The 20824-nt window shown below is 40.2% G+C and overlaps 1 protein-coding gene across 12 annotated transcripts in view; it reads left to right on the top strand.

The window, feature by feature from the left end:
* celf2 (cugbp, Elav-like family member 2) overlaps nt 1-20824 on the top strand; it is a 120461-nt gene that overhangs the window by 79460 nt on the left and 20177 nt on the right. For all 12 annotated transcript variants that reach the window (XM_077501457.1, XM_077501450.1, XM_077501446.1 and 9 more), the window contains 4 exons: nt 1892-1974; nt 9481-9529; nt 16477-16611; nt 20599-20678. In XM_077501457.1, the coding sequence (XP_077357583.1) occupies nt 1892-1974; nt 9481-9529; nt 16477-16611; nt 20599-20678 (347 nt within the window). The remainder of the gene's footprint in view (nt 1-1891; nt 1975-9480; nt 9530-16476; nt 16612-20598; nt 20679-20824) is intronic.

Raw genomic sequence — 20824 nt, 5'->3', positions numbered from 1 at the left:
TTTGGTTCATTCATTTTTTCCTTTCAGACACATTACAGCTTACATCAATCACATCACATCATTTGCAACATTGACATCCGAAAGAAGGGCTGACGGGTAGAAGCCGAGGTCTTATTCGAGACCCATCCCCATCGATACATTACTGTAACGCATCGGTCATATTCATTATTTAGAATAGTCATTGATTTTTATCGTTATCCATACATCCCATACTATCCCAGACACTGCTCGCTCAGTTCATCTTGAATGTCCATGTGTCGATTGCGGCTAGTCCCAATCATTTGGAACTGGTGAATCTCTCCCCAGACGCCACCAGCAGGCCCACCCCGCCAGGCGAGCAGCCAAGACAAACGCATTTCTTCTCTTTCACCAGTAGCGTCTTCTCTGACCTCGGATCAGCTTTCACACATGTTGAGGCTTCCAGAAGAGTAGATCGGCTTGCATTCGGCCCATTGCTTTCAAGCAATTTTGCCTCGATTCTTGTCAGCTCAGCCACCACTTTTGCTACTTGTAGTTGTTGATAGAGAACTCCTGAGCGCTACCAAGACCAGCTCACTCAACAGAGCGGCCCACGCCAGCCGCACTCCAGGCACCAGACCACCAACCCCGTTTTACGTATTGACAGCAGATTCATTGTAGCCACAATACAGCCTTATCATGTAGCCTTGACTGTTACAACAAACGGAATTAGAGTCAGACAATCTTTAGATTCGTACAGGAACAGCAGTACATATTATCAATGCAGATGTATAAACAAGAGTTAGCCTTGGCAATGTCAGCAAGTAATCATATATAACTCCAGTTTTGGGTAATTAGTGATGTAAGTTACTGTTGTTGATGTCTCTCATGCTCCGCCAATTCCTCCACTCTTTTCACTTTACAAACACAGTTCAACCTGGCCTTTTTAACAACAGCATTCATTAGCACTAGCATTTTACATCAACACTATGAGGTCATTAGTCGTCTCTTTTTTTTTTTTTAGGCGTTTATGCACAATTCTAAATATTGACAAAGTAGAGAGAAGCCAAAACATGTTTTCTGTTTCACTTACGCTGAGAACGAGGTGCCTTCAAGGACCACCAACAAATCAGGATCAAATGTGGACAAAAATACACCATCCAGAAATCAAACCTAACCAGCCATATTTCATGATTCAGTAGGCTCTTTTCTGTCAGCAGGAAAAAGAAGTTTGATTCTAACAAATAACCAGCGCAATTTGCCCCACTTGGTATTGAGGTGTTGCTTTTGACTGGTCCAAACCGCCCTCCATGGCGACGCGGCGCACGCTGAGGCAGCTGCGCGACCGTGCGCCAACATTAAGCCCGGCGACCACTTCGCAATTGAAATCCATTACGCCTCGGGCCTCATCAAAGGGACTTGGGGAGTGGAGATGCTAAACCCGCTCCAGATGCTTGCCGTCAGATCCGGGCCCAGACGCGCCACCGCGGGGACCGGTCGTCCACAAAACGGCAAACGCTCAAACAACAAACGCCTGCAAATGAAAGCAAGAAAGAAATCCCAGACGTAATTCCAAAGAAAGACGTGAAATATGCGACACTGATTCACATTGAAAGCGAAAATGGCATCATGGATAATATCCATCCATCCATCCATTTTCTTGACCGCTTATTCCTCGCGGTGGGTGCTGGCGCCTATCTCAGCTGGCTCAGGGCAGTAGGAGGGGAACACCCTGGACTGGTTGCCAGCCAAATCATGGATAATATACGCTTTATATATATTATGCATTTCACATTTCAACATGTAATTATAAACTCAATAAATAACATCCTGTGTCAGATTAAAGATAAAAATTGCATTTTGATATCATAATTGGACTTTTCTCATTGTTTTGTAAAACATGTATGACCTTTGATGCGTGTGTGTGTTGCAGGATGCTGTTTTGTGACGTTTTACACGCGGAAAGCTGCTCTGGAAGCTCAGAATGCGCTGCACAACATCAAGACCTTAACAGGGGTGAGTGTTTCTCCCGTCCGCCGCTCGGCTTTTTCTAATCGCACGCTTCCAGCAACATCCGGTGGAAATGATTGATGTGCAGCTGCAGGAGAAAAAAAAATATTTTTAGTCCAAAATGAGCATCAACTTTTAATAGGTATTGTATGATGATTGTATGATTTCAAATGGTTGTGTTCCTTCCTATTGTACTTGATGGAAGTAGTCATGAATAACTGGCAAGAGGAATATGGAGCCACAACACTGACAATAAAGATTTGGTATTGGGAAAAAAAATTGTCATTGTGGAAAAAGCTGCATTGACATTGAAAGAAGGATTCCATCCATTCATCCATCCATCCATCCATCCATTTTCTGAACCTCTTTTTTTTCATCATTTTCCTGTAAAATAAAATAGTCAAATTAAATTGTTTCCTATTCAAATTAATGCAGTATTTGCTATGTTTTTAAGTTTTGCAATTACAAAATTTTGATTTTCTTTTGTCAGAAAGCTCCAACTTTGCTCATAAAATTGAAAAAAATCTGCCTAGCGAAAATTGTCATTTTTTTTATGGTAATTCAGCTTTTTCTTTTCAATTAAAATTTAACATTTTGTAGAAAATGTATAATTAAAAAAAAAAAAAAACATTAATCGGCATTATTTCTAGTAGGGTTATTCTTTTTATTTGTCATCGTGTAATGCTGGTTTTACTTCTCAATATGGGGACGACCCCGTTAGCCGTTCCCACTCTCCTAATCTGCCTCAAGGCAGGACTCGGCGTCCGCTGCCAATCCCACAAGCCCCAGGCAGTCTGATTTGCCGTGCCGGCGAAAGAATGCAACGTGTTGTTCTGCACAGAGTCAGCGTGTTAATGGCTGTCGGAATAAGCATGTTAGATTTGGGCCTGTCTTCTGTGAGCCTAGTCGCTTATCCCCGTGCGGAGGTGTGGAAAAGCCCTGGGGCCGGACGGACGCACACCCGAGCACTTTTGGGGATTACGGCGACATGAAATAGACGCTGCTTCTTCTTCCTCTCCTTCTCGTGCTTCTTCTCCTTGGACGCTTGGCCATCCCTGCGGCTGGTCCTCCTTTGGCCTTTTTTACTTCAGGTAGCAGCCAATAATCCGGACAGCAGGAGGCAGACGCTTTGCAGACTGCCAGCTAGATCCCTTCACACGCTTACTTTTCTTCTTTTTACTGGAATGGCTCATGGAAGAGGAGCAAAAATGCTTGGTATCATTTTCAATTTTACCCCCTAACAACATCAGTTTTGCTCCTTTCGAAATAGGACGCACAATAGTGGACAAGGAGGAAAAAAAAAACTTGCGGTATGTAGGGAAATAAAGTTTAAAAATAAAAAAAAAAGTAGCGTGAATGAATTTGAAAAAAAGTTTGGGGTGGTGAAGTGGCGCCATGCACAAGTGTTAAACAGAGGCTGCAGTTATGCTTTAGGCCAGAGTTAATAAAAAAAAAAAAAACAACATTGATGTTATGTACAAAAGCACAGTCTTGTGCTTTTTTTTTACTATGAGCTCATTCATTTTACAATATTGTGACCATTTTGAAATATACCCCAACCTCCCCACAATATCGTGATTATATGTATCGTGATGTCATCCCTAGTACTGGACGCAAAAATATTAATAAAAAGTGCTATAAATTCATAATTGCTCAACATAAATTGGCAATTTTTTCAGGGAAGAGTTGAAATTATCAATTTCACAGAATAGCTGGTTAGTTTTTCATAAGTCTTATGTTCCTTTAAAAGAAAAGTTTTTTACACCAAAGGATCAGAATTAAAAAAAAAAAAAATAGTGAAACAAAGGGGAAGCTTACAAGACTGTCATAATTTTTTTTTTTTTTTTTTTTTTTTTTTTTTTTTTTTTTTTTTTTTTTTTTTAGATGGCCAGAATCTGAGGGGAATAGCTTCACTTGACCAGAAGTCACACATATGTTGATATCCGGGCTGATATTTTCAATTTTCTCACAAAAACTGCTACTTTATTCTTCTAATGGTCCACTTTTCCAATTCGTGGATGCACGTGACTTTAATTGTTAACCTGGTGCACTAGATAGATAGTTAGCCAGTTGGTAAGTTGCTTCCAAGTGTAGTGTGAAGTGTTCCTGCATGTGTGTTTTTGAGGTTGCACATGTGGAGGTCTGGACCACAGTTTGCGTGGAGGCTCAACAGTGACGTTTTTTTTGTGGGCTTTTTTCTTCTTTCCGGCAATGTTGCACCAAAGGGCAAGTGAAAGGTAAGGCGAAGAGCTAAAACTATACGCCCACATTGCAAATTAACAGCCCAGACGGAGGAGAAAGTGCAGACGGTGGCGGAGGGCAAAGCAATAAATGCACCTCGCTCAAGAAGAAGCACTGTATATAGCAAATATATATAAAAAAAAAAAAAAAAAAAAGTCTACACACCCCCTGTTAAGAATGTCAGCTTTAGGGATGTACAAAAATCAGACCCAACACTTTTTCACCATTAGATGACCTACATGTACAAATGATGCCTGCTTTTTAAGAGGGGGAGTGAAAATAACTGAGGTTGAGATGTGGTTAAAAAAATGTGCACACACACTAAGAACTGGGAAGAACACCTACATAGTTCAGATGTTATAGTAGCTTTTTGTTGTTGTTGTGCTTCCTAACAGAAGCAAGACATTTTCTGCTAACACTGCTATTTGGAACTGTTCATAATTCCCTCTATCTCGACCCCAGTTCCAGATGATGGCTGATTGTTGTCACATTTACTTGCCAGAATTTCCTGCCAGTGTTTTTGATTTTTTTTTTCTTTCTGGGTAATGTCACTATTGTGCAGTATTTGATGATGATGATGATGATGATGGTCTTCACAGCTTTCCAATGCTATATTTGAAGCTTAGAACTTTCTACTAGAACAGCTAAACTTTATTCATCCAAAACATTTCTGGTGGTGGCTGTTGTGGCTGTCAACTGCTGTGGTGTTTTAACATCATGTCCTGGGCTCGCTCTGGCCCCGGTAGGCGAGAGGGACGTGAGCAGATCGGCACGGCCCACTTCCGACACGGTCAGCTGTGCTGGGCTGCAGTGGAAAAACGCTATAAGTAACTTTAATTCTGTACTGTACTTCTGTACACTGTAACCAAGCAACTAACTCAGAAACTAAGTAGCACAGATATACCTAACTAACTGTATGCTAAATGTTAATGAACTATAGCTAAGGGACAAACTGCAAGTTTTGAGTCTGTTTCTTGAAGGAGTCGACATATATTACGGAGGTCAGGTGGTACTGCATTCCAAAGACGGAGCAGAGTGGCTGAAAGCAGAATGGATGGAGAGGTGGAGGTGGCTGAAAATCTGAGAGAGGTGTGGCACTGAAGGAGGTTGGAAAGATACGGCGGGGCAAGGTTATTTAGGGCCTTAAAAGTGCAGATTACTATCTTGTATTGGATGCGATAACAGACAGGGAGCCAATGGAGTTGTTGCAAGACTGAAGTGATGGGGTGTGTGGAGGGGGGGGGCTCCTTGTGATAATACGGGCAGCAGACTTCTGGAGGATTGAGGGGACACACAGAGGAATTGTCAAGTGCTATAGAAAGAAAAGCTCTCGGTTTCAATCTTTGAGTTCTAAATTACTACCGGTAACTCAATCACTGTTAACTACCCACCTCTACCCCAGAAACCAAGTAAGTTGAGTAAGTTTTTGATTGAAAGGCCCGCTGCGTCTTCACAATGGCTCGATAGGTGTCGTCGTTACGGGCGTTATCGAACCCCGATCAGCACGTTTCCATCTTCTGTGCGGAAAGCTTGTCGGGAGATTTTCCGGCAAATTGAACGCTTTCATTAGCGTGTGACAGATTTCAAAACGGCAGCGGACAACCCCCCCGTCCCCACTCCACTCCCAGCCCCAACCCAAAGGGATGAAGGGAAGGGTGGCGGGGAATGTAGGACGTGTCCTTGGTCCCGGAGCGCTTCGCTTTGTCGTCTTTGGATGAAAGGCCTTTGATTGGCTTCCTCTCAAGGATGTTTGGAGGCCGCCGGAGTGCAAGGGATGCACGGTGAGCAGGTTGCTGGCAGCTTAGAAAATAAATGGCAGATTTTTTTGCAAAAAAAACAGCATATACAGGATATATATCTACATGCCTCAACACCTAATTGTAGCATTTTTGTCATATATAATGTTTTATATGCCTCTAGTGTTTTCGATGCCTCAAAGGTTGCATGTTTAGCTAAAAGTATGTAATCACCAGTCTTGGATGAGCACTCACTCAGACGTTTTATTCTGTAGATTAAACTCAGATAAAAAGCATGAAACAGTCGTAAGGTCATTCCAAAGTGCAACATCTTGGCTTTCAGAAACTCTAAAAGAAATGAAGAAAAAACATTGTGCTGGTCAGTAAATGTTACTTTATAAAGCAAGTGCAGGGAAATAAATATGGAATAACTCAATTTTGAGGAAAAAAATATGGAATCAAAACACATCACTAGTATGTAGTTGCAGCACCTCTGGCTTTTATGGCAGCTTGCGGTCTCTGAGGCATGGATGAGTGTTTCATGCTTTTTATCTGAGTTTGAAGAATAAAACGTCTGAGTGAGAGCTCGTCCAAGACTGGTTGATTCCATACTTTTTGCTCGGGGTTGTACACCACAAAATGTAGCATATATATGAGTCCACTCTGTCATATTTCCATAGCGGTCACCCGCGTGTTCCCGTATGTTCTCATTTTGTGGTGATTTTATCAGGTCGCAGTTGTTGCCGAGCACATGCGAAGAGGCAGAAAAGCCGAGCGTGTTTTAAGGTCATCAAACTTTGATGCTCCCGTAGGCCATTACGCAACGCCAAGAAAGGGCAGCCATCACAACGCTTCAACATGCTCACACGCGTTGCAGTCCCACGCGTTTGTCGTTACGCACACTCATTATCGGAATCAATTTGATTAAAGGGACTAATTGCTGGAGTGGAAGACAAACACAAATGGTACCGCCTCACACATACACACAAAAGGCCCCCCCAAGTGTGTGTATGTGCTTGTTTGCGTTTAGTTAGCAGAAGAAATATTGTAGCGCCTTCAAATGAAGCTATTGATTGCTGCGTTAAACGTGCAAATGACTATTTAGGCGGAACACTTGACTTATGACTTATTTTTTTAAAGACTAAATATCTCACTGTGCATACAAGCTCCTCGGGTGTGACCGTATAATTTTTTGAGATAATTTTTTTTTTTTTTAATAAATAAATAAATATTTTTAAAAATCTCACAGACGTCATACTTGTGTTAAAAATTCATATTTTTCAAGAATGTTTTTCCTCCAGAAAAAAAAGTTACAATCTCAATAGAAAATTTTCATTTTTAGAACAATTTTTTTTATGGCATGTTTGCAAAAAAAAAATGTATGTGAATAAACTGTAATTTCTTTTTAGAAATATTTGATGACTAAATTGCATTTGGTTGAGATGAAAGAAAGTTGTATTTTTCTGCATTGCTGTTGCAAATCCAATTGAGCAAAGTGGCTTCTGTGTGTGCACGGGGGTGTGCATGTCGGGGTGTGTTTGCGTGTGTGCGCGCACGTTGGTCAGCGGTCCGCTGACATCCGACTGTGCCGACCATCTGTGTGACTTTGACCTAGCGGCTCGCCGTCACACACCTGCAGACAGCGCTGTGTGCCTGCGCGTGTGTGCGTGTGCCTTTCCTGCCAAAGGGCAGAAGCGGCACCGTCGTCAGGGCCGACGTAAGAAGCGAGGCCTTGTTTGATGGAGATTAACCAGGCAGAAGCTTACGCTCGTCAAATCTGTCTTGGCATCACCTTTGCTGTCCATCCGGTGGAATGTTGACCCCGCAGAAACGGATTGTAATTTTCAAGATTTTTTTTCCCCCCCAAGAAGAACTTTAAAGGTTTGAAATTTACAGGAATAAAGAGGATAAAGCAGGGGTGTCCAAACTGTTTCATTTGAGGGCCACATACAGAAAATCAGAAGGACGCAAGGGCCACATAATGTTATGAAGAGAAATTGTGTTTAGTCCTAAAAATTGTACAAATAATGTAATTGTGCATTTGCATATTTAGAAAAATGCTACAGTATATAAACCAATTTATTTGTAATATGGCAGTAGGGTTATTATAGTTTTGGAATTTTTCATTTTAGTTAGTTTTTATTAGTTTATTTCTTTAATAAATGCTTAGTTTAGTATAATTAATTAATTTAAATTAATTAAGTTTAATGATTAGTTTGTTAGTTTCGGGATTAGGATTAGTTTTTGTTTTTTTGTAAATGTGTATTACTTGTGCACAATAAAACAGCATGGGAGCAACGTCGTCTTTTGGTGCTTTTCTGATGGCTGCTGTAGATGACGTCACTTCTGTGTGGCATACTTTCAAACGTCATTATTCAGATTTATATCAAACTAAATCTACTAAAAATCACATTTAAAATAATCTCCAAAGGCTCATGCATTAAATTAATTACCAAAGACTAAAACGAAGGACGTTTGCTATAATTATAGTTAATTTTAGTTAGTTTTATAAATATAAAATGTAGTTTCAGTTAGCTTTCGTTTTTTAAAAAGCATTTTCGTGTTTATTTTATTTCGGTAACAATATTGTTTTTTGAATTTTAGTTTTAGTTTTTTATTAGTTTTGGTTAACTAAAATAACCTTTAATGGCACCAGTTTTTCGATACCCTCCCTTCTTTCTTTGACCATCTCCAAACATTTTTGTTTTATTTTATTTGAACTGAGTCAAATGCCATTTTTACCATATGTCACAGGCCACTGAAAAATGTCCGGCGGGCCACAAATGGATCCCGGGCCGTAGTTTGGACACCACTGGGATAAAGTCATATTTCCTGCTGTTAATCTATTTTGGCTTTTGAGTATGATCTTTTGTGTTTAACTTGAGGAGAATGTAAGTGACTTGACTGCATCCTTTTCGTTAGCCTGCCCCCTTGAGGCACACTTGGGAACTGACAGAGACAGACAGGCTGAGGAGGGGGAGACTTGGGATGAAAGTGTGTATGCGTGTGCGTGAGATTGAATTGGATGATCAAAGTCTTGTATGGCAGTGCGACTGAGCCTAGGGGCACACACGCTCACGCACGCGTACGCACACACGGGTGGTGTTTGAGTGTGATTGATTCCGCAGTAGATTCGGAGAATCACTGTCATCCGTCTCTCTGCAGATCAAACGGCGACATAATCCCCCATAAAGGTAGCAGACACAGCGAGCATAAGAAAAGGAAAGAAAAAAATAAAAATCAGGACATCCGAGCCCCCCTTAAACATCGCCCCCAAATCCCATCACTTGGAGACTATTTCATATTCAAAACATACAGCACGCTCATCGGGTCTTTGGCGCCCCCTACTAACTAATTCAGCCCCTGACACCAGTTTGACAGATCGTCACCAAATGTTGTGGACATTTTGATCATAAACAGGACGCACCAAAAAAAAGTCTTGAAAGTCAACATGAAATGTGATTCGCCGACAAGAAATGTGTGTGGCCTGCTTGGAGTTGCCATCCGACATGTGAAATGTTTTGTGTCGTTGCAGATGCACCACCCCATCCAAATGAAGCCTGCAGACAGCGAGAAGTCCAATGGTGAGCGTGCAGACACACACACTGAAATCAACAGCGGCTTTGCATAAATGAGTGTGTGCTGTCGCAGGCATGATATTAAGGATGCATGCATGTCCGTATGCTTGCGTGCATGCGCAGTTGACGGCATGAAGTTTAATAAAGTGCAAAAAGGGCAAACGTCGGCATATGTGACTGTTCGCTTTAAAAATCCAATGTGGGCTTTAGCACAAAAGTTTTCATAGCCTGTAGGGAATTCTAATTCAGGGAAAAGGTCTTTTTTTAAAAAAATAAATAAATAAATCATACACAATTTGAGTCCTCTATTTTTTTTTTTTTTTTTTTTAAAGAATAATGATTTGTTTTTATTTAAAAAAAAACAAAAAAAAACAAACTTTTGGGGCAAACAAATATATAGGTGAAACGTAGAAAATAGTATTTATTTATTATAAGAAAAATGATTTGTTTTTATTTAAAAAAAAATAATAAAAAAAAACTTTTGGGGCAAACAAATATATAGGTGAAATGTAGAAAATAGTATTTATTTATTATAAGAAAAATGATTTGTTTTTATTTAAAAAAAAAAACAAAAAAAAAACTTTTGGGGCTAACAAATATATAGGTAGGTAAAACGTAGAAAATAGTTTGTTTTTTTTTCATAAAAAAGGCATAATCTCACAATCCCATTTTTTGTATACTGTATATTACAAGAATAAATAATACATATTTGTATTTCATTTGATTTGAAATGTTTATAATTGAAAATGTTTTTTGTTTAGTTTTTTGTGTGTATTTAATGCAATAGTGGTATTATTTTGAGTGAAAATAAAATCTTCAAAAATTACCATTTTGCCATTGCTATTAAAAAGTATTTTTTGTGAAATTAAAATAACTGGGAAAAATGTAGAAGTTGCTTTTTTTTTTTTTTTTGCTTCCCCCCAAGTCAAGTCCTATTGTTCCAGTAATTTTGGACAAAAGCATATAATTTTGCAATGAAAAAAACGATTTTCTAGATAAAAGGTTTATTTTCGTAACAATAAAGTTGTATACTCGAAAGAAAAAAAAAAAAGTTTTATTTTTCAGGAAAAAAAAGACAGGCCTACTCTCTCAAATTAGTTTTTGTTTTCCCACAGAGTTATCGTATTACAAGTCATATTTTTGGAGAAACAAGAATGAGGTTATATTTTTTAGATGATAAATAAATAAATACAGGAATAATAATATTCAGTAAAAATAGTACAACCAAAGATTGCAACTGCTGTACACACATAGAGTGAATGTGCGCGCGTGCGGCGACAAAAAAAAAAAAAAAAAAAACTCAAACGCGCTCAAGTCGGATCCGTCGGCGTGCTGCTGAATTATTGAAGCATGCGTCTGCGGGAGGTCAATCAAAGTTGAAGCATTTTGGCCCACCGCTGAACCGCTCGCTTCCTCTCCCCCATGGCTACGCGCGCGCGCACACGCACACACCTGCTTTCTAAAGATGCACTTGCCAAATGATGGTGCATTCGCGCCGTCGCGCCGCCGCAGTTTCTCTTCGTCCCGCAGACCAACTTTGGCGTCTTTTGTCGCCGAAATCCACAAGACGCTTCCTTCTGCCAACAGGCACCGCTTCTTGATTAGGATCAATGATCGAGTCGAGCCATTGCTATTACTTGTACCTCGTGATTTAACATCGACATACTTCCATACAAGTATTTTCTTTTTTTTTTTTTCTTTTTTTTTAACATTACCTCTGAGCTTCAGGTTAACTAACTAACTAACTAAACATACGTCATCAGTTCAGCATAGAGGAATTTATGAAGTCAACTGCCTAAAAGGGCTGCCATAAAATTCAGAACAGGAAGTAAAGATTAATGTAGAGCAGGGGTGTCTAAACTTTTTCATTTGAGGGCCACATACAGAAAATCAGAAGGACGCAAAGGCCACATAATGTTATGAAGAGAAATTGTGTTTAGTCCTAAAAATTGTATAAATAATTTATTTGTGCTTTTGCATATTTAGAAAAATGCTACAGTATATAAACCAATTTATTTGTAATATGGCAGTAGGGTTCTGTTAGTTTTTATTAGTTTAGTTCAGGGGTGGCGAGATACGGTCCTCGAGGGCCGCAGTCCTGCTGGTTTTGGATATTTCCCTTCTTCAACACAGCTGATTCATGATCAGCTCATCAGCAAGCTCTGCAGAAACCTGATAACGAGCCTGTTAATTGGAATCAGCTGCACTTCGAGTAGGGAAATCTGCAAAACCTGCAGGACACCGGCCCTCGAGGACCGCAGTTTGCCACCCCTGGTTTAGTTCTTTAAAAAAATGCTTAGTTTAATTAATTAATTTCAATTCATTAATTAAATTAATTAATTTAGTTTAATGTTTAGTTTGTTAGTTTCGGTATTAGTTTTTTTTTTTTTTTAATGTGTATAACTTGTGTGCAATATTTAAAAAACAGCATGGGAGCAACGTCATCTGAAGGTGCTTTTCTATTGGCTGCTGCTAGATGATGTCACTTCTGTGTGACATACTATCAAACGTCATTATTCCGGTTTATGTCAAAATAAATCTACTAAAAATCACATTTAAAATCATTTCCAAAGACTCATGCATTAAATTAATTACCAAAGACTAAAATGAAGGACATGTTTGCTATAGTTATAGTTAGTTTTAGTTAGTTTTGTGAACATAAAATGTAGTTTGTTAGTTTTTGTTTTTTAAAAAGCATTTTCATTTTTATTTTATTTCGGTAACTATTGTTTTTTGAATTTTAGTTTTAGTTTTTTTTTTAATTAGTTTTAGTTAACTAAAATAACCTTTAATGGCACCTGTTTTTCGATACCCTCCCTTCTTTCTTTGAACATCTCCAAACATTTTTGTTTTATTTTATTTGAACTGAGTCAAATGCCATTTGACCGTCACTGATCATGTTGACATATTTCTCTACAGTATTCTTTGTTTTTATTATAACCATTACTTCTTTTTGACATTAGCTCTGAGCCTCAGGTTAAACAACTCATCCATCCAGAAGAGGGGAATTTAATCCCCAAATTAGTTGCCATAATGGGCTGCTATAAACAGGAAGTATTGAGAGAGAGAGGTAATGTAAAGTGAATGACATGGGGTTCCCAAGGCTGCCAAAGTTAGCGGTTGCCATCTACATAAATTTGATTTAAAAAAATATATAGCTGAAAATTGGCGTCTCTGTGACGTTTCCATGCCCGTTGTGGCGGATGAATTCAGCCATAAAGTGGCCTCTTAAACAATTGAGTGACAGTTTGCCACTGGGCCCTTCACGTGGAACGCACTGAGCCAAATTTGACTGGAGATGGTTGCGCTCACGGCGGCGCAACTTAATAAAGGCGGCGACCTGAGCTCAAAAGGCAGCGCGGTGATATATGGAGCGGCGCGCACTCCGCACGTATCCATCCACTTAACGATAACGAGCTGGAAATAAAGGCTACGTTAGCGTGATGAATGGCTGCTGCGAGCTCTATTAGGCCACGCTGCCGCCCAACGTTGCAGCTTCGAGACGGTTCGCTAAGAGAGAGATACTGAGTGGTGTAAACTGAATGGAGTGAGGTTCCCCATGCTGCTAAAGTCAGTGCATTGATTACATTTAGCTTGTGGTTGTCTTTTTTTTTTTTTTTTTTAGTTCTGAGCTTCAGGTAAGTTGTAAAGGAAGGCTCGTGGATTTCACTTCAAGACTTTTTCAAGTTAGCTCTGAGCTTTTAGTTAGTTGCAAATAAGACTTTATGGCTCCAGCAAAGGGGAATTGACAAAGTTAGCTGCCAAAACATGTTGCCATAAATCAGTGCTTCTCAAATAGTGGGGCGGCCCCCCCCAGGCATTGCAAGGCTCAATCAAAGGGGGTGTGTGTTTGACCTCGGGGAACATGCTTTTTTATTTTTTTATTTTGATGTTTTTACCTGTCCTAGAATAAAGTGCAATTGCACCTCCACTACATTAGGGGGCAGTGGGTGCGCACGGAGCATTCGCTCGGTGGTGTAGGGGTTTTGTTTGCACTGAGCATGCGCGCTTTGCACACAACAAAAAAATCTGCACAAATTATTTTATTTTTGTTTTGCAGGTTAAAGTTTTTTGTTTTTTTTTTAATTTTGTGCTCCTGAGTTAATGTTGGTATTCAGTTTGAATGCATTATTATTTATTGATTTTATGTAATTTTATTTTTACATATCATATGGTTTGATGTGGCCAGTCAAAAAATGTTTTTAGTTTAATTAAGGATTTAATTTTATTTTTGAATTTCAGATGCACTTTAAATCTTTTCTGTTACAATTAATAAAGCTATTCTTTGTTGTAAGTTGGTCCCTATTTCTTTCATTTTTTATTCTCTTATACGTTAATACGGATACAGTGTTATGCAGAGGTATGCTTATAACAATTTTATTGACAAATGATACTATTTATCGTTGGGGGTTGGGCGAGAGGTTTTCTTCTTACTGGGGGGGGCATGACAGAAAATAATTGAGAAGCAATGCCATAAATGAAGTTTGTTGTGGTACTATGACAAGCTAAAAAAAAACTAAAATAACATACTGCTCCTTTTTGATGTCATCTCTGAGCTTCAGGTTTGTTACAAAAGAGGCCTAGTGGATCCAACAAAGGAGATTTTAGGAAGTTGACAGCCTAAATTGGCTGCCATGAATGTAAGTTAGTTGTGCTACGGTTACAAAATTCCGACAGCATTTTTACATTAGGTCTGATTTTCAGGTTAGTGGCAAATGAGACCTCGTGTGTCCAACATTTTAAGACAGTTAACTAAAAATTGCCACTACTTTGTTAGCTCTGAGCTTCAGGTTAGTTGCAAATAAGGCCATGTGGATTTCACTACAAAGCTGCCCCCGGCAAAAGGAAATTTAGGAAGTTAGGTGCCTCACCAGTAAGTAAAGTTTGTTGTGATAGTTCAACAAACTAAAAGAAAGCAAAATAATTCTACCTTTTGATGTTAGCTCTGAGCTTCAGGTAGTTGCAAATGAGACACTGGATCCAGCAAGTTATCCGCCATGGGTCGCCGCCATGCCTTCCAGCTTGAAAGACGATTCCTGCCGCTTGTTCTGTTCACCCCCCCAAGATGCGTTAGCTGCCTGCATCTCGCATGTCACATGATTTGCTGCCGATAAATCAATTAGCGAATTCATCCGTTGGCAACGGCGCATACACGCATGCAGTAGACGAGTAGGAAACGAGACTAAGCGTAGCCAAGCGCCACTTATCTCCTTTCTCTTTTTTAAACACCCAAACAATCCGCCGAGCAAAATAAACAAGCGCGCTATTGATTTCCCAGAGTGCAACAGAGCGCTTATCTGCTTCGCCTCGCACCCGCCGCTGACACTTGCCTCATTAAAAATGAATTGGATTAGCATTGAACGCACACGCGTACGCGCACTCCATGGATGGAAGACCACCAGAGTTCCTCCCCGCCACCTGCGGTCGCCCCGTGTTCCTTCGAGGAACGCCGGCTGGAGGAGGTGGCGTGGTCATGACATTCATGAGACAAACTTTTTCTTTTTCCCACTTGTGACAACACGATGAGGTAGTGTTTAGCACATACGCCTCACAAGTGAGAGGTGCTCGGTTCAAATCTCGTTATGAAGTACAGTAAAGCCCACGTATTGTTCTTTTCACCTATTTTTTTCAACCTAACATCTTGCTATTCATTGAATAAATGATCTCAGGCATTTTATTTTAAGTGGAAGTGGTCATAGATTTTAAAAATAGGCTACTGGTGCAATGTCAATGTTTTCTTTTTTTAAATATCAACGTTTTCATCAAATTGAAAGACTTTTCAGTAAACTTTTGATTTTGTGTGAATGTCAATCCAGCATGTTTCAAGGTCAATTGTTTGAGTAAATGAGGTCATTGATTACTTAAGTAGGTTTAATGCCACCATTTTCATCCAATCCAAAAGCTTCTTAGGGATCTTTTGCTTTTGTAAGATTCAACTCAATTGTTTCAACTGTTTGAATTGATTCAACTCAATAGTTTCAACTCAATTGTAAATTGAGGTTAATGAGGTCATACAGCCTATATATTATCAAGGTACTAATAATCTGGTTTCATCCAATCTGGAAGTTTTTGAGGGTTATTTGATAGTCATTGTTTGATGTATGTGGGGTCATAAATGATTCAACTACTGGTTTGATGGCACTGTTTTCATCCCTATAGAAAGCTCTTGAGGGATCTCTTGATTTTGCTTGATAGCCGAACTAACACAGCTCTTGTTTGAGGACATTTGTAAATTATTTGAGGTAGATGGGGTCATAGATTATTCAACTACCAGTTTAATGCCACTAATATCATCCGTTTTGTTTGACAACTTATCTAAGCTTCTCCTTAACACTTTGACCACCAAAAACGTTTAATGACGTATTCTAAAATCCTAATGAATGACACCATAAACGTTAATTGACATTTATTTTGTTTTTTGTTTTTTTTTCTCTCTCAAAGGGCAGTGCAACGTCTTGTGCAGCGCTGCCTTGTCATTGGGGTTGTGAAATCAAAAACAGCCACTAACTATGGCCAGCAGATGGCAGCATTGTATCTCTTCAATGGGCTGTCGGTATATCAAATGAAACATGACGGAATCTGATGAAATCGAACGTTGTCAATGATGGTGTGAATGATTAAAGCCTTTGTCACATTGAATCTAATTCACAGTGTCACTAAACAAAAAATAGCGTTTTTTTTTATTGTATGTATTTTCGCTTATGTCACTCAAATTACCTGTTTTCAAATGGTGAAGATTACTAAAGAACGGAATAAGGTAGAAACATACTTTTTTTTCCCTCATGAAAGAATGGAATCCAATCTTTCATGTGGTATCCACCATGTTTATGTAGTCATACCACACAATATTCTGTTTGCGTTGAAAATGGAGTGGAAATGCTCTAAATCGTCTGGCACTGTCAGTTGTTTTGGCACGTCAAAGAGTTAATTTCATTTTTCTCTTCCTACTGCAGCAGTGGAAGACAGGAAGTTGTTCATCGGCATGGTGTCCAAGAAGTGTAACGAGAACGATATCCGGGTGATGTTCTCTGCGTTTGGCCAGATCGAGGAATGTCGGATCCTGCGGGGCCCTGACGGCCTGAGCAGAGGTGCGTTGCTTTGTATAGCCGGATGCCGCTCACTTCCATCCAGTGCGGAATGCCGCCGACCGGCCGGTGGGACGATCTGCCACAGCAGCCTCCAGTGGCCTCCCGCGAGAAAGGTTCTGCTCAGAGGTGGGGGAGAGTTGCCAATTTTGGACCTTCTAAAAGACTCCACTTGACTTTGACTTTAACTACATGAATTGACAAGTCTTTCCAGTCATAAATTAGGGCACACATTCACCACCTTACAGACCCTCGGAATTACACACCCAAGTATATTCTTTCAAAATGTTTTTTTTTTCCATACACTCTGATGTTCATTTAAATTTTTATAAGTTAAATTAACCTCTTTGTGTTATGTTTAGTGAAAAAAACATTTTCTGACTCCAATATAAGTTGTAATTTGGTAGGATTTTTATGACTTGTGACTGACTGTATGGCGCAAATAATGACTTGACTCGACTTGATTCAACTGGTTTAATCTTGTATTTTGAGACTTTTTGGAGACTGGAAGGTTAAAACTGATGTGTGGCTTCCTCCCACCTCTGGCTTAATGTGTACCTTTGAGTGACATCTTGGGGCTGTTGTGGCTGCTGGGAATATTTTGGCTCTATATAGCATCTTTCCCTCTCTCCCCCAACCCCTTTTTCCTGACCCACCCCACTCACCCCCTCCTCCCAAAACCACCACCCCCCTTTCCCACCACATCACTCCTGTACATGTGCTTCACCTTCCAGCCTGAACTCACTTGTCGTCCCGTCGTCGTCACACTGCTCACTGACTTCAAAGTAACATTCTCCCTCCATTTGTCATTAGAAAACAGAAAAAAAATCAGCTGTGCTTGAGTACTTAGGCTATCACTGACAACAAATATATGAAAACCCTCATAATTTAGCATCCAAGTTTTGTAGTTATTCGGGATGTAATGATAACGGCAATATCGTAATATTAAAACTGCCACAGTATATCGTCGTCATGTCACGATATTAAAAACAGCACATCTGTTAAAAAAGTTGGGTTGATTTCCATTTGTGCAGTTCTAGCACCCTCTGGTGGCTAGTTTTTTTTTTTTTTTTAGTGCAGTTTTTCACAAGGCATGTTTTGGCCCTTCTATGTATATAAACTGAGTCAATATATGGAGGAACTCAATTAGTGCATAAGTGTCTCAATATTAAGTGTTATTAGAGATTGTAGGTTGTTTATAATTGCTTTAATTGTACAAAAGCACAATATTGTCTTTTTTTTAGTATGAGCTTTTTTTTTTTTTTTTTTTTTTACAATATTGTGACCTTTTTTGTATCGCCAACCTCCCCACAATATCGTGATAATTATCGTATCGTGATCTTCATACCGTAATAATATCGTATCGTGATGTTTTGACATCGTTACATCCCTAGTAGCTATGTGACAAAATCTCCCATTGGCAGACCCCAGGAAGATGACCATAAAATGACCGACTTCCTGTTGTCTGTCTTGTTGAGATTTATTTGTGTATCTACCGATGATAAACATGCCTGACAGATTTTATGTAGTCAAATTGGCTACAGGGGCTGAATTTTCCAAATCGGATTCCAGGGGACACGACTCCCTGAAATTGCCAGCTTCAAACCAAAGTGGCTGACTTCCTGTGTATTTTTGAAAATGGCTTCTTGAGACTTTTTGTGGGCCTTTTCAAAATTCATGATACACATGCCTACCAAATTTCCTGTTGCTACAAGTAAATTAAATTGGCGTTTGGGGTTGTATTTTGCCCAATAATTTTTCCCAGCATTAGGGTTAATGTCGTGTATAATGTGATCATCAAAATAATGATTATTGTGGGCCAATACAAAATATTATTGCAATTTATTATCCAGTACACAACACGTAACAGCATCTCTAAATCCATAAGCCCAAAGAGAATTGATTCTATTCCTCCAATAAGCACAGTTTAAAACCCACCACCTGTGCTTCCTGTGTGTCCTCCTCTTCTTCCTCTTCCTCCTCCCGTCACGCCAGCTTCAGTGTCATCTTGTAAGTCGTGTGTTGTTGTTGTGTAGTTATCGTGTAGTCGTTCTGGATGTTTTACCGTTGCTTGGACTTTCTCAGCGTGCTCCACTCTCCTGGTTCTTGAAGAAGCAGCCTGGCTGTACCAAAATGCCGCTCTTGTTCCAATTTGTCCTCCCGACATCCAACGTCCGCCTACCTCTTTTTCCCCCAGTGCCGCTCTTTTGTCCTGATCAATATTTTAGATGCCTCGGTGCTAACGCGGAGCACTTAGCGGCAAGTGAAAAGAGGAAGTACTGCCGCGCCGGTTTGGCAAGTAAATAAACACCCCCAACCAGGTTGGCAAGTAAACAGCTCCAAAAGCATCCCCGCAAGTCCCAGGATCCGTGAGACCCACCTCTTGGCGCCTCTGAGCCGCTATTAAAAATTGCAGCATCAATCAGAGGAGCCGTCGTACTATTAATAATATATGGATCATACCACCAGCGGACCGGCGGGCCGAGGGAGCTAGCCTACTTTCGCAAAAGGACTGTTTGCTTCCCCGCCACCGGGAGATATATTTAGGGTTCGGAAACTGAATTCGATAAGCAGGTTGACGGTTTATTTAGTGGCACCAAACGGGTTTAAGCTGAGTTTTATCACCTGATGACCGCTGATGGCCTCAGAATAGTCCCAATCGTAATCAGGAGGGAGACGTTAACCCAAATGGTAGTTCCGAAAAGCAGGTCAACAAAATGGCTGATCAAAGTTGTTGGAAGGGGGTCACAGATTAGACGAGGACTGCTTTCATGCCACTCTTTTCATCCAATCGCAAACATCTTTAGGGATCTTGTTGCTTTTGTGAAAGTCCAAGTTGAATTCCACGATTCAGACCAAAATGGCAGACTAACTATCTTTTTGAATTGAGACTTTTTTTTTTTTTTTTTTTTTTTTTTTGTGAACCTGCCCGTGATAGAAATGCCTGTCGAATTTCATGTTGCTAAGCTAAAAACTGACTTCAGGGGTTGAATTTTCAAAAACAAATCAAAGAGATCAGAATTCCTGAAAATGAATCAACTAGCAAATTTCATGTTGCCAAGTTTAACTGACTTTGGGGGCTGAATTTTGCGCCACAAAATGGAGGGGGCAAGGATCTCTCTCTCTCTCTCTCTCTCTCTCTTTATTTATTTATTTGTTTTTTTTTTGTTTTTTTTGTTTTTTTGTTTTTTTTAGACATAACCTTCCTGAACTCTTGACCCAAGCTTCCACCTGGCCGTTCAGCTAGTTGCCGTTCAGCTGTCTTTCATCAAGGCCAAAGGTGCTGTTTTTATATGAAAGCATATCCTAAAACTATTCATCATTCTATTATTTGTCAACATCTGATTGGCTGCTTAGCATCAGTCAGCCCTTCCGAGATTTAGGGGAAAAGGAAGCCCCCGAGGAGGGTTTGACCTAGCAACATGACATTTGGTAAACATGTCCATAAAAAAATCTCAAGAAGGCATGTCTGGAAAGACACATTGGAGGTTCGCCATTTTGGTTTGCGTCAGTCATCTCGGGGTCATTGTCCCGTGAAATTGTTATTGAAAATTCAGCCCCATCCCAGCCAGTAAAAAATCTCAAGAAGGCAGACCTGTACAGGAAGTCAAGCATTTGTTGTTCAATTTGAACTGCTCCTCGATGGGCAGACAAAAAAGTGGTCCCCCGTGTAACCTCACAGCCGTTGGGAGGCTTCGGATGGCAGGGAGGTGGAGTCACGTGGAAAGTGGGCGGGGCTGTTGGTTGTCATGACACTGTGCTTGTTTCCTGCTGTTGTTGCTATAGCGACCGACAACACTCGTTGTCCCGTTCTCTGTTTTTTGGGTCTCTTGTGGGTTTTTTTATAACGACGACGTGTCCAACCCTTTTGTCTTGTTTTTGTTCTTTCTCGTCTTTCCTCCTCTTCCTCTTCCTGCCCTCCTTCCTCCCTCCCGCTGTCCCACCATCCCTCCCCCATCCCCTCCCTGTCCCCCTCCTCCCTCCCTACAGGATGTGCCTTTGTCACCTTTTCCACCCGAGCTATGGCACAGAATGCAATCAAAGCCATGCACCAGTCTCAGACTATGGAGGTACTGTGCCGTCTCACCTTGTACTCTGTCAAATGTTCAAATTAATTTCAGCCCTTTTCTTGCCATCCAACACGTTCATTGGGTACACATGTACAATCAAGTGTATCCGTGCCATCTTTTCACGCATGGCTTCGGAAGACTTTTTT

This window comes from Festucalex cinctus, chromosome 16 (genome assembly GCF_051991245.1).
Source record: "Festucalex cinctus isolate MCC-2025b chromosome 16, RoL_Fcin_1.0, whole genome shotgun sequence".
Taxonomy (NCBI): Eukaryota; Metazoa; Chordata; class Actinopteri; order Syngnathiformes; family Syngnathidae; genus Festucalex; species Festucalex cinctus.
This window is presented reverse-complemented; position numbering and strand designations above follow the sequence as displayed.